This window comes from Nematostella vectensis, chromosome 2 (assembly GCF_932526225.1).
Source record: "Nematostella vectensis chromosome 2, jaNemVect1.1, whole genome shotgun sequence".
Taxonomy (NCBI): Eukaryota; Metazoa; Cnidaria; class Anthozoa; order Actiniaria; family Edwardsiidae; genus Nematostella; species Nematostella vectensis.
In genome coordinates this window covers 18499178-18525914 of record NC_064035.1, presented here as the reverse complement: position 1 = coordinate 18525914, position 26737 = coordinate 18499178, and the positions used below count along the sequence as shown (strand labels likewise).

At 40.7% G+C, this 26737-nt stretch overlaps 5 protein-coding genes and 1 long non-coding RNA gene across 13 annotated transcripts in view; 2 read left to right on the top strand and 4 right to left on the bottom strand.

Moving 5' to 3' along the window:
• The window catches only part of LOC5509078 (gamma-aminobutyric acid receptor subunit beta-3), a 32256-nt gene extending 27253 nt beyond the window's left edge, over nucleotides 1-5003 (bottom strand). For 2 of the 6 annotated variants that reach the window (XM_048722337.1, XM_048722354.1), the window contains exon 1: nucleotides 4867-5003. The gene's annotated coding sequence lies outside the window, so the exon portion shown is untranslated. Of the gene's footprint in view, nucleotides 1-756; nucleotides 1001-3108; nucleotides 3222-4866 lie in introns of those variants that run through there. The other 4 variants (XM_032377938.2, XM_032377943.2, XM_032377939.2 and 1 more) reach the window with 3 other exon arrangements.
• Nucleotides 5004-5108: 105 nt separating this feature from the next.
• Nucleotides 5109-16154, top strand: LOC5509077 (protein lifeguard 1). Of its 3 annotated transcripts, none has more exons than XM_032377936.2 (13): nucleotides 5109-5380; nucleotides 5460-5473; nucleotides 6931-6995; nucleotides 7572-7625; nucleotides 7723-7773; nucleotides 7858-7897; nucleotides 7973-8010; nucleotides 8316-8361; nucleotides 8512-8553; nucleotides 8697-8786; nucleotides 8876-8923; nucleotides 9346-9531; nucleotides 15378-16154. In XM_032377936.2, the coding sequence occupies exons 1-12, from the start codon at nucleotides 5278-5280 to the stop codon at nucleotides 9496-9498; spliced, it is 744 nt and encodes a 247-aa protein (XP_032233827.1). In that variant the 5' UTR covers nucleotides 5109-5277; the 3' UTR covers nucleotides 9499-9531; nucleotides 15378-16154. The 3 variants fall into 3 exon arrangements, with proteins under 3 accessions (XP_032233827.1, XP_001629637.1, XP_048578350.1); XM_001629587.3 differs by lacking the exon at nucleotides 15378-16154 and adding an exon at nucleotides 10180-10704; XM_048722393.1 differs by lacking the exon at nucleotides 15378-16154 and having other exon boundaries at nucleotides 9346-10704.
• Nucleotides 10981-16211, bottom strand: LOC5509076 (bromodomain-containing protein 4). The gene is made up of 7 exons (XM_001629567.3): nucleotides 16119-16211; nucleotides 15879-15965; nucleotides 14702-14920; nucleotides 13860-13889; nucleotides 12415-13489; nucleotides 11990-12213; nucleotides 10981-11644 (listed from the first exon to the last, which is right to left on the bottom strand). The coding sequence occupies exons 2-7, from the start codon at nucleotides 15949-15951 to the stop codon at nucleotides 11352-11354; spliced, it is 1914 nt and encodes a 637-aa protein (XP_001629617.2). The 5' UTR covers nucleotides 15952-15965; nucleotides 16119-16211; the 3' UTR covers nucleotides 10981-11351.
• A 1045-nt stretch (nucleotides 16212-17256) lies between these two features.
• On the bottom strand, nucleotides 17257-21083 carry LOC116616092 (vegetative cell wall protein gp1). Its single transcript, XM_032377935.2, has 7 exons — nucleotides 20933-21083; nucleotides 20518-20596; nucleotides 20070-20096; nucleotides 19271-19411; nucleotides 18290-18382; nucleotides 18108-18173; nucleotides 17257-17899 (listed from the first exon to the last, which is right to left on the bottom strand). The coding sequence occupies exons 2-7, from the start codon at nucleotides 20585-20587 to the stop codon at nucleotides 17463-17465; spliced, it is 834 nt and encodes a 277-aa protein (XP_032233826.2). The 5' UTR covers nucleotides 20588-20596; nucleotides 20933-21083; the 3' UTR covers nucleotides 17257-17462.
• Nucleotides 21084-22723: 1640 nt separating this feature from the next.
• Nucleotides 22724-25396, bottom strand: LOC116616090 (extensin). Its single transcript, XM_048724186.1, has 4 exons — nucleotides 25380-25396; nucleotides 25195-25308; nucleotides 25019-25083; nucleotides 22724-24173 (listed from the first exon to the last, which is right to left on the bottom strand). The coding sequence occupies exons 3-4, from the start codon at nucleotides 25071-25073 to the stop codon at nucleotides 23263-23265; spliced, it is 966 nt and encodes a 321-aa protein (XP_048580143.1). The 5' UTR covers nucleotides 25074-25083; nucleotides 25195-25308; nucleotides 25380-25396; the 3' UTR covers nucleotides 22724-23262.
• LOC116616091 lies at nucleotides 24819-25786 on the top strand. Its single transcript, XR_004295183.2, has 2 exons — nucleotides 24819-25105; nucleotides 25458-25786. It is a non-coding gene; the product is annotated as an uncharacterized LOC116616091 (long non-coding RNA).
• The last annotated feature ends 951 nt before the right edge of the window (nucleotides 25787-26737 follow it).

Sequence of the window (26737 nt, the reverse complement as noted above, 5' to 3'; positions counted from 1 at the left end):
GTTGGGGGTTCAAACGCCCAGGAATTTCCAGAGGGGAGTGGGGGGTGGGGGTGGTAAAATGCCCTTTTTCCTTAACAGTTATTGTATTTACTTTTTTCCAGGGGGTTGAAAATTCCAGACGGGTGGGTCATACCTCCGACCCCCTCAATAGACGGGGTATGGGTATTTTCTACACAATATACAGTTGCGGCTTTGTGGGACAAAGCAATAAATCTAAGAAGGTTTCTAGATTCATTATTTGTTATTTTTTTTCTGGTATTACAGAGTATCACGCTAGGCATTCTACTGATTCTTTTTTTAATCTAAGTTCTTTATTTTCTTCATTTTTTTAGAATTTGCTCATGTCTTTAATATCCAGATGCCGAAATTAGTAGTTATCTACACATTGTGACAACAAACAAATCAACGCATGAACCTTATCTGCTACATTATTTATTTGACAGGCAACTCTTTATGAGAAGTTGAAGTTAACAGGAAATGGTTAAAAGAACGGGTTTTAAAATCTGATTCATCTAAACTGCCTATAGAATCACCACAAAATTTGAAACAAATTTTCGAAATCAAACATAAAACTGTTGCCGACTCTAAACAAAGAGGGATTTGATAAACGACTTTATGAGACAAATGCAGTAAATGAATGCAAAACGAAATGAAATGTGAACGAACTGAAGTTTTGACGGCTTTAACTAAAAAAAGGTTTAGCTTGTGCAAGAAAAATATCTGTTTCACATTACGTGATACGCATAGCGTGCTTACCTCTGGCAATTTTAATTTTGTTGAACTTTCACAGTTGTTCCGAGACTGTGTAGCATTGTTCTCATCGCTTCAAGCGGTAACTTCTAGACTTATCAAACACGGCAATATTTAGCATTCGTTCCCAGCGGGCGATCTGAATGTTTGGACCGTCTCGTAGGACCCGCAACCACAGAACTACAATCCTATATTGATTTGATTTTGTCTTCAACAATTAGCGGGCTCCTGCGAGTGAGTGACTTTGTCGCCCGCTACTAATTAGCATTATTACTTGGAATGCGAAATGAATTTCTTGTCAACGTTTTGCGGCGGTGTTAGCCATTTTAGAAAAATTATCATTTATTTGTTTAAGTAGCCAAAGAACAATGCTTTGTGTAGCCGAATTAAATGCAACGCACAATTTCTGATTCGATGTCGTCTTTGCGATCTGCTGCTTCCGTTAAGATAAATCCAATTACCCAGATATCGGAACCGTTTGAAAACCCTCCCCCTTTTCCCCATTATGCTTAACGAAGGAATTTTAGATTGTCTCGGTTACCGATGTTTAGCAATCAAAACCGAAAGTACGTTTCTGTAGAGTGGTCGATGAATAAATGAACGGGGCATTTCCTTGTTTGAGTTTTGTCAATATTCTATCGATTCATTTCAAAAAATATTTTATTTCTTATTTTATAACTATCTTTTTTTTTCTTTTTTTTTATCAACTGAGGCTTAAAGACTTGAAATATCAATAGCTCGACAAGATTAAATAGTATCGCATCTTTACTCTGCAACAGTAGAGAAGAATAGAATAAGGAAGGTTAATCAGATATCATTTTCCAGTCCATATCTATTGGGTAGGTTCTTCTATTCTAAGTCTCTAGTACGAAGTCTAAAAAATTACACCTTGGCTAATTTGACATACACTGGCCTTATTTATAACTTGTACCCAGGTCTCTAAGATAAACCCTGGCATAATTAAAACACTTGTTCCCAGGTCTCAAACATCCCGCCTTACGTAATTGTTTTGCTAAAAGTGTCTCGTCAATTATTTGTAATTCCGTCATGCTTTTTCTACATTCACGATGTTAATGTGCTGTTTAAGACGTTTTGCATGGCGCCGTAGGATAAAGGCTAAATTCATTGAACGCAGAAAATTGCTATAAGTGATATTTAATATTTGACTGCAGCCGTTTAACCATTAAAGTGACAATGAAACTTCTCTTATATAATGCCACTTAGACACTTAGACTTCGTCATGGCAATTTGTTAATCCCTTAATTATTAAAGCTGTAAAAGACGCTGTTGTCCTTCTGTCATAATAACATGTAACGTGGCTCAAACAGCCTTTCTAACTAAGACCCACATAATTATAACTTTCATCTGTTCATTTGATAGATCGATAACGGCGAAACAGATCAATTAGGGGATTAGCAAGGGGATCAACCAGGGTAGGGTGAGGATCGATAAGTGTAGGTTGGTAATCAACTAGGCTAGGGTGGGGATCAACTAAGGTAGGGTTGGGATCAACAACTAGGGTAGGGTGGGGATCAACTAGGGTCGGGTGGGGATCAACAACTAGGGTAGGGTGGGGATCAACTAGGGTAGGGTTGGGATCAACAACTAGGGTAGGGTGGGGATCAACTAGGGTAGGGTTGGGATCAACAACTAGGGTAGGGTGGGGATCAACTAGGGTAGGGTTGGGATCAACAACTAGGGTAGGGTGGGGATCAACTAGGGTAGTTGGGATTAACTAGGGTAGGGTTTGGATCAACTAGGGTAGGGTGGGGATCAACTAGGGTAGGGTTGGGATCAACAACTAGGGTAGGGTGGGGATCAACTAGGGTAGGGTTGAGATCAACAACTAGGGTAGGGTGGGGATCGACTAGGGTAGGGTGGGGATCAACACGGATACCCTAGTTCATCCCATCCAAACACAACATTATATTGAGACGTTCACCGCGATATAATTTCTGTATGTAGCCATAAACTATAGGCCATCAATGCTAATGTTTTTACATTAGATGAAGTTGATACATCACATTCTTTTTTACTGTTTCCCCTTACAACAACGCAAAATGTCATCGGAATATATTCTAATATTTTTAAAACACAGATATTCGTTCGCTTTAAAGAAACAAACATGGATGATTTCTTTCTCTGTGCATGGCAATAATACATAGCCACACGCCACATGGATTCTTTTTATGCTTGTAATAATACAGATAATCAGCTGGTGTTGTACACAAAGGAAAACCAAAGCACTTCCCCATAACTCAGGCACATCCTTCTCCCTAACTTACCTTTTGTTTAATTTGTACAAATTTAGGAAACTGCTTTCAATGGCGGTCCATATGTATAGGAATAGATTCTTACCTTAAGAAAATTCGCCGTTTCTCTCGAGAGGCGGTGTCGCATTTAAAAACGAATATGATCTGGTTTATGTCTCGTCGGTGTTTCGAGTCGCGAAAAAATGACATGTGATATATCATATAACAGTACATTTACCCTCGAGCCACGGCCGACTCAAGCTTTTATTCGAATTCGCAATGGAAAATCCCCCTTAGGGCAAAGGCTTCTTCAATCAGGAAGGAAACAACTCCAAATGTTATGGGATTGAAACCTATCAATTTCCTGGTGCAAGAATAAACATTTAATTAAAAAAAACTGATAATGACTATAATAACGTTTTATATATCTATATATAATATTGCCTTTATGAGGGTTTTTTTTTATATAGGGGTGAATAAAGCCAAAAGAGAAACGTTCACATGCGATCTAGTTCAAACGTATATTTCTTTCCCTAGAATTGTAATTGTAGACCTGTTTGCATCTCTTTTTCATCCTGTTGTTAAAAAGGACAAACAAGTGATAGAGGAATTTGACGGAAACAACTTAGCCGGTACTTCGAACGGTAAAAAAAAGGACCTGAAATGATTGAGACTTTGCCCACTTTAAAACCCCGCAAGAATAACACAAGGCGCCGAGAAAAAGCAAATGCTGTGGTTTTGTATAACATCAAGATATTATGAACATTCACCTTGTCTTGTGACTAAAGTCTATCCCATACTATCTACGGTGCTATCTACATAAAGCTATTATCCATTTACCACCCACTAGTGATCAAGAAGGGGAATAAAGGATACTTGTCTGATGGATCTTTCTCTATTATCTCTTCTATTAGATCGACATTCCCTGATTACAATACCGTAAATGATACAATAAACGCCGGGGACGTTTATTTAATCTTGATGGTATGAGAGAGGGGTTGTTCAATAGATAGGAGGCGTTTATTAAAAAGGGGTGTTCATTATAAACTTATATGTAACAAGCCCGTTTATTACATCACTTACGGTTGCCCAGAATTTATACAGTTGTTATAATTTTTTCTCCCATATTGAACCTGGGGTGTAAATGACATTTTTCATCTCGAAATGCGATAGCGCGAAGCCCGGCGAAAAAAAAAAACAATCTCACAATTTAATTCCCAGAAACAACGTGCCGTTTGTGGCATAGGTAGGCAGACGGCCACAAAGATCACTGGATTTTGGACGAGATTGAAGCAACCAGTATCAATTGACAAGAAAAGCCGCACTGCGCAAGTCTAGGTGATTTCTACTACGCAGCGCGCTTTGTTTGATTTGAAAAATGCGTGTGCGTTCTTTTTTAGTATATATATTCCTAGTGTTTTGCATATTTTGACGTCGCACAGCCTCATCGCGAAAACTGCTGTGTATCCACATTGCTAGATTCATTTTCTAGACACCTGCGTCCTCCCCAAGAGAGCCTTAGAGTCGCCTTATAATGCTTAATGGAGACAAGTAACAAGCGTGCTGACAAATGTGTTAGAGACATTTAGCGTCGCGTTTTTAGAGTCAACCGCAAACAGCAAACCGCGGTCAGCCGTTACCGGTTTGCGGATTGAACTGGCGAAAATGTAGTTCTAGCACATTTGGCGGGAAAAAGTACAAAACATGTGTTCGAATTCGACTAGGTCAAAACTATTAGTAATCGTCCAAAATGTAAATGAAAATATATTATTTCTAGAGTCAAATGATTAAGAACAATAATTCATGGTCTCAAACGTGAGCTCGTAGAAAATTAAGGGGAAAACTGCTGAGGTAAATCACTTACCCTTAGATGGTGCTCCTGAGGTCAAAACGCGAAGCGCAGACTGCAAACTTGACCACAAGGCATTTTCGCGTGGAACCCAGAGGTTTAACGGCTTTAACGTTTGCCGTTTCCGAGAAAAAAAACGCCGTGCTAACACTATTCCACACTTCCGCCTGGCTGGACCCTGACTTGTTGTTTAGAGCCTGTGAAGCCTGTGGGTTACCTTGAGATAATTGTTCGAGCGACCCTGGAAACAACTTATTCCGGGAATCGATTACGTTATTTTTTAGTAGTCGAGCGGTGGTGGTACGACGATCCCCCTCTAACAGCAAAACAACGCATTTCTAGTGATTTTATCACCCCAACGAAGTCTTAAGGTTCTTCAAGGGCTAAAAGGATAAATTTGAGAGAGGTTGCAGCAAGGTTTCCATCATGCATGCGGGATACAACGAGATGGGTGATGCGGAAAAATATGGCGCTGATGATCCGTTTGCTGATAATTCGATGGCGTTTAGTGACATTTCCATACGTGCAGGTTAGTAGCAGGGGCTATATTTAATATTATCTACTGGTATTCTTTCGTATTTGACAGTGTATTTATCTTTATTTTACAGGATTCATACGAAAGGTAGGGGCCATCTAGAAGCACCTTTCGTTTTCTGGCAGTAATGATCGCAACTCAGGTGGTGATGTTCGCTGTCTCTTTCGCAGTTTCACTTCGTCTTCATTTATTTTACGCATCTGTGAACTTCTGTTGTTCTTTCCACGCCAGCCTTTCCCCCTTTTTTCCGTTTCTTCTCGTACGAGATCATCTTGGTGCAAAAAAAAAAAATAATAATAATAATAACCTGTTTATAATCGTTTTGAAGTTCCTTTTTACATCATCCGCTTCGGTAACACAGCTGGCGCCAACCTCTTGGAAATGATTACGGTTTCGCAAATGAACTGCTCCGAAACAAACTGCATGCGTTTTGCTACGTCAACCTTTAACAAGCCGTCTTTGAATACTGCTTATAAAATAAGACTGAGTTATTTGAAGTTGCTAGCTCAGCATTTCTGATACCATCAGCTGTTTGAATGAAGTACTGATCTTCGAGGCTTGATAATTACCAAAGCGTCTTTTTAACATAGAAGGAAAAAATACTTACTGGCCATATATATACTTTTAGTATAAGTCCACTCATATTTTATTGGCTGGTGTACTCACTATCTATGGAGCCATAGATAGTGAATAGCGGAAAAGCAGCGTTTTTGCGTCAAAAGCGATACTTATTACTGAGAATTATTGAAATTGTATTTTTTTCGAAGGTAGTATGTGAGTGGATTTAAACTAAAACAATTAGACTACTTCTTGTTTTCTATGAGTCTAATAGTCAACTCTGCACTACATGCCTCGATAACTATCTAATGACTCATAGAAAACTCGAACTTAATTAATTGTTAAATATATTTTATAAAGAAGAATATGACATAAAGGTTAAGTCACCTATCAGGGTTGGTCCTGGGCCATCTTCAGCTTAAACACATCTCAGCATTTGTTCATATATGGTTATTTAGGTATATTGTGGTATAATTTGATTTGTCTTTTATAGATTATCCTAAAATCTGGTTAAAGCTTATTTTTACTAGGGAAGTAAAAAGAGAAGCAAGCCAGCAACACGAAAATGCTTTCTTTATGTGTAAAAATCATTGCAAAGGAGAAGCAGAAAATGAAGGAATTGAATGGTTTGTTTTCTTCCTTCTCCACTCATGCTTCTCCTTTCTGTTGATTTTCACATGAATGTGCTTAAAACGTCTCTTATTCCTTCTCTGTCTCCATTTCCTTTCCTTGGGAAAAGCTGGCTTTTAGCTTAACCGGCACTATTTTGTTCTGCATCTAATTGTAAAGACGTAATCTCCCTGGTAAGAAAAATCCTTTGCTAGCCACGTATAGAATATGACAAAGAATAGCCTGCAAGTCATTTAGAAGATGAAAAAGGGATCAATTTCCATAGCAGGATATGACATGGTTCTTTAACAACTGAGTATATAAGGCGAGGCAATTTTATTGTATCTTTACAATCTTTGCTTATTTTTATATCACAGGTTTACTCCATTCTGCTATGTCAACTGGCAGTTACTATTTCCTTCATATGTTTCTTCCTTTATTGGTAAGTTAAACAAGATAGCACACCTCTCATGTTTAGTATACACCTTGGCCTTATACGGCATATAGCAATTACACATCATCACTGACATTTGTAATCAACTACAGTACATCAAGTGCTAACATGATAATGAAAAAGTGCTGATACACTACAGTAACTGCCCCTAAAAGAGTCACTTTGTATGCTCATCTTATCTCTTAGGGTGTGAAATGTGCCAAAGTACTGTCTTAGGGTCTTTTTTCAGGTCTGCTATCCTTTAGGGTGTCTTGTGCAGTTTTTGGACAAGAAATAACTTGGTTCACTTACAGTAATAATTTAACAAGCTCTATACTTTTAAAACCCACAGCATGATAGAAACCTGATTGAGGTTTCTGATTTCCTTTCATGCTTGGTAACTGGAAATAGATATTATGCCTGTTTTATAGCGACATCTTTTAAAATAGAGGTAATAAGTTTTGTAAATATTCCACTTTGGCACTAACAATTAAGGCTGGGGGTTGCCACCTATAATATTATTTACAGTGTTTTTGGAACTCAAGAAAAGTGAACCACACTAAATAATATCATTATTTTGTATAGTGAACCAGTAAGGCTATATGCTGTATCACATCCGGGAATATTCTATGGCGCACTGTAAGTACCTGATTTTTACATATATTTCTTACTCATGTCAGAACACCTTATGCATTATTTGTTTGAACTATTCGGCGACTACTTTATATTTTTTCAGGGCTGTTACATTTGTGACCATGATTGCAATGGCATGCTGTGAGGGAGTAAGGTACAGTTAACAGTAAACTAATCACTTTTTTCATTGATATAATGTATAGTGTGCTTTACCATGTTACTACCATTCCTTTCACAGGAGAAAATTCCCAACAAACCTGCTTTTCCTGACACTTTTCGTAAGTCCTGACAGTTTCATGTTGTTGCTTCTCTTGTATGCAACCCGAGTGAACTAATTGTTCTGTCTATCTCAGACCCTCTGTGAAGGCTACCTACTAGGGGCAGTTTCAAGGTGAGAGATCAGGCAATAACATCTCATAGTAGCTCCAGCTACTAGCCATGATACCAGTTGGCTGAGAGCAATTTGTTTATCCAGTATGAATGTAGAAATACAGGAAATATTTGATTTCCTTTACATGCCTCCCTATGCTTCAGAGAAATGAGATTTTTTTGGGTAATTTTAATTTAGATCCAATTTTTTCAAAGTTTTTACATTCAATTTGTAGGAGAAGGGGATCCCTTCCATAGTTCATTTCAGGGTGGTTTTCCTTTCCACCACACCTACGGTTGTGTATAATGACTGTTTAACTCCTCCAGTGTGTACAAGGCTGATGAAGTGCTTATGGCAGTCGGCATCACAGCTGTAAGTTGTGTACCTCTATGTAAAAAAAATGTTTAGTATATTTATGAGGTTTTAGACCTGATAATTTTTGAAAAATCTATTTTAGCATTGCTTGTACTCTTTTTAATACTACCAGAATATATGAGAAATTACAAAACCTTTACTCCACAGGTCGTTGTCCTCGCTATTACTATCTTTGCATTCCAGACAAAGGTACCTTTCTTGGCACTGTTTTAGCAATACTGTTTTTAATTGAAAAATCTGTCATTTCCTTTATGAAATGCACCTATGTTATGTATGCACAATTAACCCTCATTTTGAAGATTGTGATAATCCTTTTATTTTGGAATTTTCAGTACGACTTCACAATGATGGGTGGCTTCCTCTTTGTTGCACTTATCGTCCTTATCTGTTTTGGATTTCTGGCAATCTTCTTTCACAACCGGGTAAATAAACACCTTGGTATCTTTCTCTTGCATTGTTTCTTTCTCTTTGAATAAATGTCTTTTTTGGATGTCTCCTCTTCTAATTTCAGGTTGTCCAAATCGTCTATGCCTCCTTGGGAGCGCTGCTGTTTGCTTTGGTATGTTTGTATTGCCATTTTTGAGAAACCAATATTATATTTGACATATTAAATATATTTTTTCTAATTATTGTAAATAGGGGGATTTTTGTTCAGTAATGAGAACACGCTGATAACTTTAAGAGGCAATGTCACCAGTTTACTTCAGACAGGCCATCCACTCAAATTTAGCTGTCACACACTCAAAGAAACTTACAATAGACTGACTGCTTTTTTTTACCATTGAATAGCATCAGAGATTTTTACATAATTGAAGTAAACGATTGTTATGTAATTGAAGGAAACTGGTGCAATGGCTGCTTAAAGAGGATCTTTTCTCTAGGAAAATCTTTGGCTTAAAACTGTAACCATCACAAACTGTTGCATATCACATAGAGATATTTGTTAAAATCATTGTGATTTTCTATATACTTTCCTTCCAGTACCTGGTGTATGACACGCAGATCATGATGGGAGGTGGAAAGATGTATTCCATCTCACCAGAAGAGTACATCTTCGCTGCTCTGAACCTTTACTTAGACATTGTCAATATGTTCCTCTACATACTCCAGCTCATTTCGGCTGCTCGCAACTAACAAGGCTGCTACCAGTTTATAGATATACACCAGGTACATGTATTTTTAGGGCGTGGCTTGCTTTCTATATATAGATACATTACCTGGTACGTGTAGTTGTTAGGGTGTGGCTGCTACCAGTTTATAGATACATAACCAGGTGCTTGTGGTTATAAGGGTGTGGCTGCTAATGCGTCAATGCTGCCAGTATATAGATATACCACTTGTTTATTTTATTCATTAGGGCGTGGATGCTCCAATGTATTAGATATCACACAAGGTCCTTTTATTCATTAGTGCGTCACTGTTACCAGTATATATGTATAACACTGCACCATTTTAGTCATTATGGCATGGATGCTCCAGTGTATTAGATATCACACAAGGTCTTTATATTCATTAGTGCGCCAATGCTACCAGTATGTAGATATAACGCTTGGTCATTTTAGTTATTAGGGCGTGGATGCCGGCAGTGTATAGATATAATAGTGCGTCAATGCTACCAGAATTTAGACAATAACAATTGGTTATTTTAGTCATTAGGGCGTCAATGCTACCAGAGTATAGGTGTAACGTTCGGTCCTTTTGGTTATTAGGGCGTTTGTGCTACCAGTATATAGATATAACACCCGGTCTTTTTATTCATTAGTGCGTCAATGCTACCAGTGTTTAGATATACCACTTGTTTATTTTATTCATTAGGGCATGGATGCTGCCAGTGTGCAGATATGATGCTTAGTCCTTTTGGTTATTAGCGTATGGATTCTACAGATTCTACAGTACTAGTATATTGATTCGCCTGTCTGTTCGAATCTGTTGCTTATACCAACTAACAAGGCGAGGCTGCCGCTATTATAATAACTAGATCATTAGTGTTTATTAGGGCATTTGTGATACCATTTTATGACCACGGGGAGGTACTCAGCGGTCCAACAGAGGCCAAAAAATCAAACCCAAAATAATACACTTCAATTCGAACATGGGTATTTGCTTTATTATTTGCTATCCGCTTTTCTGTCTGGACACCGCCTTTAAGGGAATTCCCTATCGTCTGTTTTGGCCGCATTTCAATCTTGAACAATTTCACGCAAACTCAAAAGATAGGATAGGTAACGTACCATCGAAAAATTGAACCAGGTATGGGTACGGCTCTTATGGACCTTAAATAGCGAATGTTCCTAAATGGATGTCCTCTTATGGACCTATTAAATAACGAATGTTCCTAAATGGATGTCCTCTTAGAAGTAGGAAAGTGCTGTAGGACCTAGGATTTAGCGTTGGGTTCTCGGGTTGGGGGAATTTTACAATCGCCCCTTGTTAATTAGGAAAGTGCTGTAGGACCTAGGATTTAGCGTTGGGTTCTCGGGTTGGGGGAATTTTACAATCGCCCCTTGTTAATTTGTTTTTTTTTTGTGTGTGTGTTGTGTAGCATAAATGTAATATCCTTTCTAACCACTAACAACTAACTTAACATAGAACTACAGAATATCAACAGTCCAATTGTTAGAATATATTGTAAATTTAATCAGATAACTTTATTTATTGAGCAAAAAATAAAACGTTTATTCTGACTCCGTCTTTTATTCCTTCGGCTTTCGGCTTAACGCATGCTTCTCTTAACCTTGTATAGGTCACAAATAAAACAAGACATGCTTACTGTACCTCAGCAAAATTGAAATATTTTACACTAAACCTACATGTTAGGAGTTATACAAAATTGACTGGTTAAGGATGAGTCAAAGTAAATCGAGACTGTGCTCGCTTCGTGTCATAGTTGACGAATAGTAAAAAGAGAAACGTCAAAGTCGACAAACTCTGATTATGAAGCGCTACGCAAATTTGTAGCCTCACACTATTCTAAAGAAGGATATTGTCTAGTCTCTTCGTGGATAACCGAAGCGTCTAATGTAGCTATTGCTGACCCTTGGGACATAGTACTTTCTCGCGAGGTATGCGTTGTATCTGTACGCAGGAACACGTGGTTTGGCGATGGTGTAGCGCTTAAATGAGCCAGGTCCACAGCACCTATGGGGGCACTCTAGCGCGCAGACGTCCTTGCAGATGCTTGGGCAAGCGCTGTTGTAAGGGAGGTCGGACACGTGTACGCTAGGTCGGTGTACAATCGCAGCTTGTGGTCGACGCGGGCCGCAGCACCTTCGAGGGCAAACTGTTGGGATTATGAAGCGGGGTTAGATTGTTTTGAATAGTATCACAAAATGTCTTGAGTAGAAATTATTCGAAATTGTTTTGTACAAAGTTTTCGCCTTATGGTTTGCATCGGTTGAAGTAGGCCGCCTTATACCCATTACGTGTCAGAAGCATAGTCATTCAGCTATCGGGGTTATGTGTGCTTGTGTAATTTGTACTCCTTAAGGCGACAATGTTGCCCCAGTTGGCTGATACTTAGCCTCTGAAGAAAGCGTTTCTGTGGAGTTTCGGAGTAGAGAAAGACTGCACACGGCCAGCCTATAGTATCTATCCGTCTATGGATTGCCTCTAAGGTACCACTTACCTGGTGCACACTGTGTGTCGCAGATGGCTGGGCAAGTGTTGCCCTTCTTGGCCATCGCCTTGCGAGGGAAGTGGTTCCTCTTGCAGCAGTAGGCGGGGCAGCTTGGCATGCAGCTCATGGGGGACTGCGGCGCACATGCTGGCTGTGGGCAGGTCATGGCGGCGGGCGCGGCTTGAGTTGCCGCGGCAGTGGTAGGGGCTGCAGTGGGAGGTTTTGTTGGCGCCCTGGAAATAAAGGAGACTTATCAAAGAGGTTGCATATTGAGATTTAAGGGTCGTTTGAGAATACTCTGGAAAATGGCGCGTCTTGAAGTTTGTTTTAAGACAGCGTTTTCGAGTCAATGCAAGACCCCTTTCTTGGCTCAATTATCAAAGGTTTAGACCTGGCTATGAATATAATGTAAGATATATCGATAAAATACTTACGCAGCAGCGGCGGCAGCCTTCCCTTTGTTGCAGCACTTCTGTGGGCAGAGAGTAACGCAGAACTTGAGGCAGATAGGTTTGCAAGGAGCGCTGTCTGTATCTTGCGTGGCAGCATTGGTCGGAGTTGCCTGAGCAGGCTGCTGCTGTTGCAGTTGAGCCTGAAACTGTGTCAGGGGCACAGACGAGTAAGCGGTGTAACCTGGAATGTACGAGGGCTGCTGGTACATGCCAGGCTGCTGCATGCTGTTGCACCCCTGGGGAGCCATGGCGGGGTTACATGGGGCGGCTGCAGGTGGGCTTCTCGGGGGAGGAGCGGGTTTCGGTGGTGGTGCTGGTGGAGATGGAGGTTGGGGGGCGGGATATGAGCCGCAGCATGATGGAGAGTAGGTTGGAGCACATGAAGGAGCACACGGCTGCTGCATTTGTGCCTGCTGCTGCATCGTCATAGGTGCCTGGGGCATCATCATAGGTGCCTGGGGCATCATCATAGGTGCCTGGGGCATCATCAGTGGCTGCTGGTACATTTGTGGCGGGGGTGGTGGTGGCGGGGGAGGTCCTTGAGGCATGTTTGCGTTACAGCACCTGTGTTGAATGCAGATAGGGGTGCAGTGCGACAGACAGGATGGGCTGCAGGGTCCTCCATTACCGGTCATGGGTGCCCCCTGCTGTTGATAGGGTGACACCTGTGGATACCCTGGGTAGCCCCGCTGCTGGTAAGGTGATTGAGGGTATCCAGGCTGTTGGTAGCCTCCCATTTGTGGGTATCCGCCCATCTGTTGACCGTATTGTTGACCGTACTGCTGTCCGTACCGCTGTCCATATGGGTTCTGTCCGTATGCCGGGCGTTGTTGTGCGTAAGGGTTTTGTGGCCGTCGTTGAGCGTTAGCAGAAGCTGGACGATGTGCTCCACGTGGAAGCGTATCCATTTTCTTCTTGTTAAGGACTTTCTTTGCCCTCTTGACCGGCTTTTTTGCCTTCTTGGCAGGCTTGTTGGCCTTTTTAGGGGCATCGTTTTGAACTGCCTTCAGCTTGGGCTTGGAAGCAGGCTTTGATTCAGATTTGCTGTCTTTGATGGCTGAAAATATGCAGAGCTATTTAGTAGACAAATTAGTTATTTAGGTGGTATACTTGTGGAAACTGTCATTCTAGCATATGGCATTAGAGATTAGCATTAGATTGGCATTAGATATTAGCATTAGAGATTTAAGCAGATGTTAAGCAGTATTAGTTAATCAGTACTATAAGTGTTGTTAAAGCAGCGTAAAAACAGCAATTGGAAAGCAGTCAAAATGGATTAAGTTTTGTCTATTTTTATTGATAGATCTTGAATACACTGCAAGAACAATAAGCTTTTTTATTGATTACGGGTTAATAGTGTTAGGATCATATCAAAAGTCATTCAATTTGGACTTTTTCTTCCAGCGTCTTCAAGACACTTGAATTACCTTTTATGAGCTTTAGGAAATTTGACCGTGCTGTCAAAAGAGAAAGTGTTCGTTGAAGTGAGAATGTAATAGTTGTTAGTAGTTAGATTTTTATTATTAGAAATTATCAAGAAGATTTTCATATCAAGAGATCCACCGAAAAGACCCATCCATAATGACCCCACAAAAAGACGATACCGTATTTCCATGTCATATAGTTTTTCACTAATTATTTATTAAAACTTTAATCTGAATATAGTAAGAAGTCAGCTAAGCGTGGTTCTTCGGTTTTTGGGAACCACTTACTATTCAATTGCTTCCGGCAATTCAGTCTATTCATGTACTGCAATCGGTTGAATTAAACAAACATTATTATTATTATTATTATTATTATTATTATTATTATTATTATTATTATTATTATTATTATTATTATTATTATTATTATTATTATTATTATTATTATTATTATTATTATTATTATTATTATTATTATTATTATTATTATTATTATTATTATTATTATTATTATTATTATTATTATTATTATTATTATTATTATTATACTTTTTACACCTAGCTAGATATCTCGGTGTCGTCGGATAAGGGTACATACGTACCAATGGCCAACGTACACCTAGCTAGATATCTCGGTGTCGTCGGATTAAGGGTACATACGTACCAATGGCCAACGTACACCTAGCTAGATATCTCGGTGTCGTCGGATTAAGGGTAAATACGTACCAATGGCCAACTTACAACTAGCTAGATATCTCGGTGTCGTCGGATAAGGGTACATACGTACCAATGGCCAACTTACACCTAGCTAGATATCTCGGTGTCGTCGGATTAAGGGTACATACCAGTGGCTTCGTCCTGCTTAGACTGCTTGATGACCACCTCCTTCAGGTCTTCCTTCTTTTCCTCATGATGTGGAGCATCACCGCTTGAGTCTTCTTTATCGCTGTCGATATCATCACCGCTATTATCTTTTTCGTCGTCATGTTTAGGCGATCGTGCGATCGTGCTTCTTGTCTCGAGCAGGCTGATTGGTTCTAGGGGGCTGTTGCGTCTTTCTCTTTCTGAAAACACGACAAAAAGAACAGAAATACGTATTTGAAAGCAATGGCAAACTGGAAGTAAGATATTTGGTAGAGTTTGGTAGTAAGAAACTATTTATTCTATGAGGCACTTACGTTGTGTGGTATTGTTTGTAAGATGAACCAGTGATTTCCACTATGATACCCCAACTACAGACTAAAATCCGTTGTTGTTTGATACTTGTGTTACAATTTACTACCTGTTTGTTTCTGTGACTTTCTATAGGTATACCTGATGTTTATTTGGTCTTTTTGGTTCAAGTATTTTATAAATATGACATTGTGTCACAAATGGCATCAACTGTGATGTTTATTTATTGTTTGCGTTTCGAATGAATGGGTATTTAAAAATTTAACAAGAACTCGGCTAGAATGTATCGGGATTTTGAGTATTTTAGTAGCTCTTCTAACCAGGAGAATCTCCTTTTCATTGGAGCAGGTGAATGTCTGTTGAACACCTGTCCGTGAATGGCGACACACATGGAAAAGAGCAGATGATGTGACCCCGATCAGGTCAGCAAGCCACTCGCCTCAAGATACCCAAGAAACCTCAAAATATATATAAGAAATCTGGGATACGAAATCTGTTAATTTTATGTTTTTGCTTGGAATAGAAATCATTTTTTAGTTAAGTATTACTTGGAAATAGGAACGTTAGTTAACCGTGCAATGCTTCGGAGAAAGTATGAAAATGTACGGTAACTTAAGACCTGAAGAACGTTTCTGTACCTTAGCAATCGTCTTCAACAACGTCTATGAAATAAGTTACAACTCCGTAATTTTGTTTAGTTATACATTTTACGGGTTTCTTGATTTTGATTCAATAATATCGTAAGCGGGCGTTTTTTCCTGATTTCTCTTAAAAATAACATCTATAACAAATCGTATATTATTCCATCTCGTCAAATGAACCATGATACCATATCAAACTGTAGTTTACCTTCCCACTCTTGGGTTAAAGCTGCCGCGATGCAACACAGTAAAACCACTGAAGCAAGCCACAACTTGGACATGATGGCCGCTCCCCCTTGAACAAGACACAGTGAAAGATTATCTTCAACTTCTGAATCAAATGCTTATCGACAGGTCATTGTTGCAGACCAGTAATAGTTTGTTAATAAATAACCCTCAAAGTTTATCATAAGTATTCAAAACCGTGTTATAGAATCAAAGAACTTACCTGTAAAAATAAAACAACGAGATGTGTAACACGAAATGCGTTCTCTTTCTCTCAGCCTCTGGCGGGCGGGTGGGCGGGAATGACGTAATAACGCGACTTCCTTACTGGCTCGAGTTCTGATTGGTCACCAGTTGACATCGCCAATCGAGTGGATTGCTCTTGCAAACAACAGGTCAACAAACAACTTGAAACATGGACACATGAAACAGTTAGGGTTGTTGTAATAATTGCTTTTTGGTTTAAAGATTACCGTATGCACTCCATTACAAAGAAGATGACGCAGCGTTTTCTTTAAAGAACTAAAATATTTATTTTTGTTTAAGAATTTACATAGGAGATTTACAAGAAACAGTTTTTGTCCTAAAAGCTTGTCTTTTGTTTAAGGTGATTCCGTATTTCTTCCACGTCATTAAAGAGAACGATTGAGGATTTACCCGTAATCTGCGTCTAGTCAATCAAGCCAACCATAGCTATAAGTAGTTTAAAGATCACCCATAGCAACCTTCTACAACCGCACCCTAGTTGTGGTTACGTTTCTTGTTCGGTTAAAATTCGTTCATATTATCCCTATATTATCATAAAAATCTGGCAGCGTTGTACGTGTAAATATACCAATAATAAGCTAGAAACAAATCCTGATGTTGTCCTTCCATGCCAAACCAAGAGATGAGGCGGGTTTTTATTGTGTGAGATTGGACAGATTGAGGGGCGTTTTGGGCTGACTTGGCTCATGATTTCATACGAAACAAGGCACTGCATTGACACCCTGGGCACCCTGGGGTGCCCAGTGTGCGCACGCTCCCCCCTTGTTGGCCAAAAATGGGCCATTTCTTATTAAGGAATCTTCAAATGCTATGGTTTTTTTTTCATATGATACCTATGACTGTGCACCTCCCCCCCCCCTTTGGCCAATCCTGGGAACGCGCCTGAGCGATATGCAAGCATTTACTGGCTTGTTCTGTAAGTTGTTTTATTTTTTAGTAGATAACGCAGAGATGTTAGCACGTGACCGGTAGCGAGAGCTCGAAGTCAGGGCTACCCAGGTGTTGCGTTGGCTGAACGACGCTGTACATTAGATCGTTTTTCATCTGATCACATTACAGCTCGCCGTAATTAAGAGTGAAGACAATAAACTGTCGGAAAAAGGGGAACACTTTATTTGTAACTGGCTACACGATTTTAGAGACACCAATAATTTTCACACAACTTTACTACAATTTCACTACTATACACTTAGTGCGCTATGTAACAGCGATATTTTTACAACACATAAACAGTCCTTTAAGTACACATGTACAATGATATGGCACTCATCCCCACCCCTGGTCTGTAACACCAGCGCTCTCACTTCTTGCAGCAGATAGCTGGACAGCTCTGTTGACAGCTGCTTGGCTGGCAGGACTGCGGGCACATTGGTGGTGGAGGGGGAGGGGGAGGGGGAGGTAGTGCCTGTTGACAGCAGGTGGGGGCACATGATGGCTGGCATTGAGACTGCATCATCGGCATTGGCATGGGCATCGGCATTGGCATGGGCATCGGCATTGGCATGGGCATGGGGGCGGCCATAGGCATGGACGAGGCCCCACAGCAAGACGGTGCACAAGAAGGGGCGCACGAGTTGGGGCAGCTTGGTGCACATTGCGGGGATTGGGGCATCTGTGGCACCACAGGAGGACGCTGGAAGGGCGGTGGTGGGATGGCGGGGCCAGGCTCATATCGTGGGCGTGGTACCCAGCGTTGATTGGCAGGTCCACGGCATGGAGGGGGGCACATTCCTGCAGCTACAAGACAACAAACAATCAATCACTCAAGGTGACAATCCAGCGTTCGCGAAGGGCTCGGTTTAGTGACATTCGTTTATTGGGATAGACGAAGATCTCTGCGATCTGAGAAAGATGTTCTGTGTTATGAAGGGGCTCTCGGCAGCCCCAGGGACTCTCGGTTACAGCATGTCAGGAACCTTACGTGGTATATTGCAAATCTTTTTACCTGGTGGTTTTACTGGGGTTTCTCCTGATGCACCGGATCCGGCTCCTGAGCCGCTTCCCGACTCCCCTATACAACACATAAAGAAATATTTACTTAATAGAATGGAGGATTTGAAAACCCAGACGATATGAAAGTCTGGTGACTCAGTTTTTTTTACAATTCTCTACCAAAATATTAGTTACCTCCAGCCTCTTTCTTATCTTCTCCGCCTGCTGCTTTGGTGTCATCATCGAACCTTACTGAAGTCTTGCCGATTTTGTTCTTTTTAGCTCCATCTGCGAACAGATAGTTCCTTTATTAATATCACCAACTACGTCTAATGTATTGCACGAGAGACCGTTTTGTTTTGTTGCCACTGAGGTGTGGTATATGGTATTGTGAGTAAATGATGGGATGCTGCCCCTGTTGCTGATGATGGTGTTGATGATAATAGAGAGCTTAAGCAAGTCAACACGACGGGCATCAAAAACGGCGCGCGCGCTCACGAATTGCTAAAAAAAACGGCGTTGACGTCCGTGACCGCGCGCGTAGAACGTAAAAATAGTGAAACTGCCGTTTGAGATTTCCTGTCACGGACGTCAACGCCGTTTTTCAGCAATTCGTGAGCGCGCGCGCCGTTTTTGATGCCGTTCTTGTTGACTTGCTTAAGCTCTCTAATAATAAAACACTACGCCGCGCTACAGCAGACGATTGTTGTGATTGCCCAAAGTTGAGATGTGATGCTGATGAATTGTGATGTTATATATTCTTTTATTATATTGATAATGATGATGGTGGTAATTAACCATAACGTTAATTGTAGTTGACGATGATGATGAAATGTGATGCTGGTGCTAATAGTTATAATGATTATATTGATAGTGATGTTGATGATAATAATGATTCACGATGTCCATGATGGTGACGGTGGTGATAGTGACAAAATATCATACTGGGGCTGTTGGTGCTAATGGCTATATTGATAATGATAATGATTATTCTCGATGACGATGTTGTTGATGATGATGATGATGATGATGATGATGATAATGATGATAAGGATATGATGATGATGAAATGAATGATGATTCACGATGTCTTGATGATAATGTCGCCATTGAGTGTTGTCCATCATATTGTGTCTTTCTGCTTATGTGGTGAGCATATTCGCGATGTTCACTCACTTGCGTCGGGCTCGTCCTCGTCCTCGTCTTCTGCCTCCTCGTTATAAGCAGCATGATCGCTCTCCTTGTCCTGCTCTTCGTTATCCTCATTCTCAGCGTATGATTCCTTCATCTCTCCTGCGGCGTCCTTGCTACCGGAATCTGTGGCGCGCAAATGGTCTATTTACTGCCGCACAAGATCACACGCTTTAATCACACGGTCACACGCTTTCACTTACACGGTCACACGCTTGAAATTCACGGTCACACGCTTTCACTTACACGGTCACACGCTTTAATTACACGGTCACACGCTTTAATTACACGATCACACGCTTTAATTACACGGTCACGCGCTTTCACTTACACGGTCACACGCTTGGAATTCACGGTCACACGCTTTCACTTACACGGTCACACGCTTTAATTACACGGTCACACGCTTTAATTACACGGTCACACGCTTTAATTACACGATCACACGCTTTAATTACACGATCACACGCTTTAATTACACGATCACGTGCTTTAACTTACACGGTCACGCGCTTTAACTTACACGGTCACACAGTCACACCCTTAAACTCACGGTCACCGGCTTTAGCTTGCACGGTTACTCGCTTTAACTTACAAAAACTAAACCAGAAAAATAATCACCAGGCCTGCTCCGCCTTCTTAAGTCTGTATATCCGTAAGGTTACATTTTGCGGGAAATTGTAATTGTGTTAGCGAAAGCGCAATGTCATCCTTTTGCCATGGACGCTCATTTATCTGAGCTATAAATTAATACATGAATTAATGGTTGAATTCAGTTACATACCATCGTGACCCTCATCGTTTTCAATGTCTAGAATATGAAAAAAACATCATTAAATATGAACTAGTGCGTTTATAAATACAAAAAGCCCAAAATGTCGTGATCGTGAACCAGAAGAATAAATACAATACACCAAAAACTGGTATTCGACTACACAGAGATGCCACCGAGTCGAATACCAGTTTTTGGTGTATTCTAGGGCGTTTATAGATATACCACTCGATAAAATAGGCCAAAGCAGGCCCTTTGCAAACTTATTAGGATTTTCTCGAAGTGAAACCTCTAGATTGTGTTGAAATCTAAAGCGAACCAGAAATAATAAGGAAATAAATATTGTCCACTCCCTACAGATCAAAGATAAATTACTCACTAAAGAGTTATGTGTTTTTCTTCGTTTCACCTCACGTCTTATAGTGTTATATATGAATCAAATAGCGGCTTTAGCTCTTACCTTTTAATGGGATAGACTGGGCGGCGACAAGAAACAACAAAAGTAGACTCCACGCCAATCTGAGGGCCATCTTGTCGATCTAAGTCAAGGGTTACTGATTATTTCAGTGCCATAGAATGCAACCATTTTAGCGCCTGATAATAGGACAACCCTCCTATAACTACAGCAAATAATTTTTTCGGCCGAAATCTGATACAGAGACTATCAAAAAGAAGCGTGTTTTGTTAGGACTCACTACTTGGGAGTTGTCTCTTGCTACGTAGATCATATATTATTACAGTCTCGGAGTACCACTGTATTTTCTTCTTATAGTCTTTGACTGCTCATATGTTACGTCTTAAAGATAATTTTCGCTTGGATGTTTCAAGTAGAAAAGGCTCTATAATCAAGCTACAAAACGCTATATTAATCTTACCTGGTTATAGTTTGGGGAGTAAAGGAGAGAGAGGAGTCAATAAAAAGGATAAACTTTAGCGCTTTCCACAATATAAATCACAGGTACTTGTGGAAAATTTGCGGGTGACCTGTACTTCAACCACGCATGCTCAGTCGCCTGCGAACGATTGATCAGGTCATTGCTAGTTACTCCAAGATGCGAATGTTCGGGCTCTATTTATAAGCTCCAGCTTGATCAGTCTTTTTTTTTTTTACTCATTTTTAAATTCAGTCAGATCAGTCTTTGTTTAAAGTCCTCCCGTTAAGCTGCATTGTCGCCAGTTTACTTCCGGAGGTCAGACGGAAACCTCAACCGTTATAAGACAAAAGAATCTATTCGAATCTGAGATATTTAACAGGCCATCCGCTCTAAATTAGCAGTCACATCCACATCCTCAAAAAAACTTTCAATAGACACACTGCTTTTTATATTTTGAAATATTTTTCGTGTTTTCCGTTAAAAATCATCGGAAAAATCATTCTTACGTAATCGACCGGGAGTAAACTGGTGACAATGCGGCTTTAAGTAAGATGTGATTATTTGAGTCCTAAGCGTCAAATCCTTTTGAGATTTGGAACACAATGGTATGAGGGTGTCGGGGCTTGCATTTTGCCCGAAATGTCAAAACACGTCACATTTTTAAAAATCAGCTTGTTTCATCCTATTAATTATTGACAAATTGAATCCTGTGCTAGCCACTGGTCCAGTCGCTAGGAATATTATTTTTTTCTTATTGAAACGCACGAGTGATCATAGGTTGAGGGTGCTTTAGGGAGTATCCGCTTTAGGGATTATCCGTTGACGATGCGACAAAAGGAATTCTATTCGACCATACATTTTGCTCCCACCCCGCCCATGTTACACACATACCTCAAGGGCGTAGCTAGCACGGGGGCAAGGGTAGCTTCCCCCCCCCCCTCCCCCCAGTAGGCCGGACTGTTAAATAGAACATATAAATGAAAAGGGCGTCAACTCCCCTGGCAAAGGGATTACGGAAGCATGTAGTAAATTGAGCCATCACCTTATCCTTACAAGCTACTTGTACTCAACATCGGTCATTCGGCATTTGTACTGACGACTTTTGAAATAAGTGCGTCAAACTGCCTCGACACTGTTTGTAAAGAATACTTCGAACCGAGATCGTCAATCTATCACCTTGCATGCCAAATATATGCTTGTATTTTTTTTGCTCGGTGCTCGCCAAATGTTTTATGTTTTATTCAAAATGCACGCAAATGGCAAAAACTCTAATTGCTCGTGCTTGTATGGTCCATTTGCTACTCCTAATAACCACGACAGGATCTAACTAAGACCATTTGTTGCCTCTATATCGTTCACCCCTAATAACCACGACACGATCTAAGTAAAACCATTTGTTGCCTCTACTTCGTTCACCCCTAATAACCGCGATACGATCTAACCTAAGACCATTTGTTATCTCTACATCTTTCACCCTTTTTAACCTCGACACGATCTAACCTAAGACCATTTGCTACCATTACATCTTTCATCACCCTTTATAACCCCGAAACGATCTAACCTAAGACCATTTGTTACCTCTACATCTTTCACCCTTAATAACCGCGACACGATCTAACCTAAGGCCATTTGCTACCACTACATCTTTCACCCCTAATAACCGCGACACGATCTAACCTAAGACCATTTGCCACCACTACATCTTTCACCCCTAATAACCGACACGATCTAACCTAAGGCCATTTGCTACCTCGACATCGTTCAACCTTTATAACCCCGACACGATCGTAATCAGTTCAACAAATTGTCAATTTTATTTCACAAGTCACCTTTGCGCGACCCTTTATTCCCCGAAAATAGAATGATAAATATATACAAATTTGTGTATAATATTTCAGCTTCACCCGCTTACAATGCAAACGATAATCGCATATCTCCGAGTTCGCTGCTTCGTCATACAAATTAGTTAACGCCTACCATTAGGGCCTTACTGCAGCCACTCCTGGTCATTCGTTATTACTATGTTATTATTATTATTACTTAGTTATTATAAGTTTGTATTGTTAGTAGTAGATTATTAGTATATTAGCTATTAGTAATTAAATATGTTAGTAGATTAGTAGATTATTTGGTTAAAACACGGGCATTCTAGCAGTACTTCGCCTTTGAGAGCCTTTTTTTTTTGTCCAACGTTCATGGCTTGAGTGCGTTTAATTAAGGCGCCTTTAGAGGAACTCTAAGCTTCTATGTTGTCCTGTTCTCATCTCATACAGATCCCTTGTCAAGAGTTACTCTACTTATTTACATACAAAACGTGGGCCGGTCTCTCTTTACCCTCGTTTGCAGCAGCGGGTGGGACAGGATGACTGGCATCCCATGAACATGGGTGAGACAGGGGAACACTGAGGGGCGCACCCCATGGGGGCCATAGGCGGTGGCTGGTACTGGGGCATGACAAAGGGCTTGGACATGGGCATCTGCGGGGGCATCTGGGGAGGGAACTGAGGCATGACGAATTGAGCAGGGCTTGAGTAAGACGCTCCCATCACGCTGGTGGTGCAGGGAGGGAGGCAGCCGTTCTTGATCTTAGGGGCAGCACCTGGCTTGGGGGTCTTGGGAGTTGGAGGAGGCTTAGGGGTGGGTGTGGCAGGAGGGACATGCACGTACTGTGGGGCAGGGACCACCGACTGTGCAAGCTGGGAGGGGTTCATTCCGCAGCAGGTTGGCTGACAGGAAGAGGGGCAAGGGGAGGCGGCCATGCAGGATGGGGCGCACTGGGAGGGCATCCCGCTGAATTGGACGGGGGCACCGTACACGGATCCGAATGATGGAGAGGCAGGGCCAAACTGGCTGCCGTACTGTGGAGCGCCGTATTGACCTTGTGCGTGGCCGAACTGGCTGCCGTACTGTGGAGCGCCGTATTGACCTTGTGGCAGACCGCTGGGTGGTTGCTGGCCAAGGTGTTGGGCCAGGCGCTGGGCTGGCTGCCTCTGCTGATGTCCGTAAGTCTGTGGTTGTTGACCGTATCGCTGTTGTCCGTATGGCTGTCTCTGTTGTTGACCGTATCGCTGTTGTCCGTATGGCTGTCTCTGTTGTTGACCGTATCGCTGTTGTCCGTAAGGCTGTCTCTGATGCTGTCCAAATTGTTGTCCATAACCTTGTCCGAACTGTTGAGGCTGACCTCTGGCGCCGAATTGGGGACCGTATTGCGGGTCATTTGCCTTGCCTCTACTCGATTTCACTGCAAATAGGAAATATATCTCAGATACATGCGATCATTTTCATTTGCGATGCTCTACTTCAAAACAAATAATTGTATCTCGCTTATACCCTTATCAAAGATGCTTTACTTTTACCCGTCCCCCTGAAGGCATCCCAAATGACGCCATAATTCCTTTTCAAAAGAAACGACATTTACAAACGTCGTAGAGCTAAAAATCTGATCAAAAGGCAAGTGAGACATACACTTATTACATTTTGGGGGCATAGCATGTATTCTCGTAAATTGTCCTGATAATAGAGTGGTTTTCAAAAACCCGTTAAATACTATTTAGTTTATTTAGTACTAATAGAGTGCTTTTCATCAACCCGTGAACTACACTTTAGCGTATTCCACTTTATTGTGATCTGATTCTATTGTTCTCTTTTGTGTTTTACTGACTATTACCCTTTGACTATCCACTTTGTTTCACGGGTTAATGAAAACCACTCTGCACCGTAATGTCTTTGTTCTCTTATGTTATTGCTTGACTATTACACTTTAACAATTAAATTTTGTTGTGCGGGATTTTAAAAACCACTCTATTACTGCAACTAAAGTGAACTATCTTATGGCTACGCTAATGACATTGACTAAACCATCACTAATTCTCTCCCAACCCCTAAAATCTCCCAACACCTAGAGGCTGCCTTTGTTCCCTTTCGTGGTAGCCTTTGTATTTCTCTAGTTTTCTACTGGACCACATGTTTATTGATCGCGAGTATTCATAGTTTTCGCAGCGGAACTTTTATACTCCGGACAAAATGCAATAGACAATCCTCAACAGCGATGACTCGCCGTCACTTGTACGAGATTTCGAGACTTACGAGGGATGGCGCTGACCCAGGCAATCAAGGCGATTAGGACTACGATACGCTTCATGATGGCGCACCTAAAAAACCACAAAGAAACAGGTGAAAAGAACGCTAACCACGTAGTATCGCCTCCCAGCTCCTTTTGTTATAGGGTCATTCACAGCCGGGCCCAGTAGCCATATTCTTACCTTGTCTAGGGGGATATATATATATATATCGGTGCACAAGTACTGTGTCCTGTGACTGCTAGCAAACTCTGTCCTTCTCACACGAGTGAAGAATAAGGTCATTGTTTTCTTTCTCTGTAGCGAAACATCGCATTGTTATTTTGATTGTTTTTATTTTGACATTTACGTAAATTTACGTAAAATACCTCTCAACTCCCGCCGGAGTGATGGTTACTTGGAATTCCTCTCACACAGACTATAACCATTGGTTTGTATCTTTACAGATCCCTGAAAGAGAATATAGGTAGAAATAGCAACGTGCGAAAAAAGTTTTTTTTAAATAAAGTACATTTAGTAATTAATCTTTGTTGTCGATTGTTTTCCAAATATTGTGGTACCAGAGCATATCGCACGCTAGGGACCAGAAGGTCACAAGCAACCCGAGCCCACCAAACAATAGTTCTGAATACAAACAAACAGCACTTGAAATGAAGTCATTTAATAGCAAAAGCAATGCTGACGACATACCGACTTTTGCACAGATGGCTTGTGCTTTTGTTGTTCGGTCGTTTTATATCCTCGGCCGGTTTAAGAAATAAAGACATCTCGATCCTGAAAAAAAGGAACTCTCTTGGATATAAATACTTTCTGGTGCATAGTCCTCAGGACCCTTTTCGCCTGAGGCGGCCAAAAATCACGAATAAATGCGCTTGTTACACTGCCCTGGTATCAGGCGCCAAACGTTTCAAAATTCATTTTCGCACTATAGTATCAATTTGCAAATCAAGTTATGCCAAACTATCCGTGCAACTATTAAATAATAATTGCAAGTATACAAATTCACAAGAGTGTGCAAAAAACTTTGCTAGTAAGTAAAGATTCCGTGAGTTTACAAATTCCATGCAAGTATAAAAAAACATGCAAGTATACAAAATCCATGCAAGTATAAAAAAATCCATGCAAGTATAAAAAAATCCATGCAAGTATACAAAATCCATGCAAGTATACAAAATCCATGCAAGTATACAAAATCCATGCAAGTATAAAAGAATCCATGCAAGTATACAAAATCCATGCAAGTATAGCCGGCTCTCATTCGGGGATATTCGGAAATGTATTTTGTTTCCGAATATTGGGAATTCGCGTGAAGGCCGAGGTGCGCTCACAGGATTCCCAATATTTAAAAACAAAACATTTCCGAGCCCGGATAAGAGCCGGCTCGCAGGCTAATCCAAGTACGATAAATGGAAAGGTTGTGGTAGGTAATATGAATCAATGCAATTACGTAAAAGATAGCGGGTGAATGTGTTTATGTAGGTAAGATAGCGGGTGAATGTTTATGTAGGATCTAGGCTAACAAGACAGTAGTGTGAGCGTTATAAAGAGTGTAATATACGCAATGATAGTAATTTATGGTGGTGTGTGGGGAGATGTAGTGCAAATTGTTTTGAGTGGTGACTAGCGGGGGGTGTATGCATGAGAACGCGATAATTTTCATGTTATTAGTTTCTGCGATTGAAAACTATTAATTTCTTAATATATTTAATTTGCTCTAGATTACGCA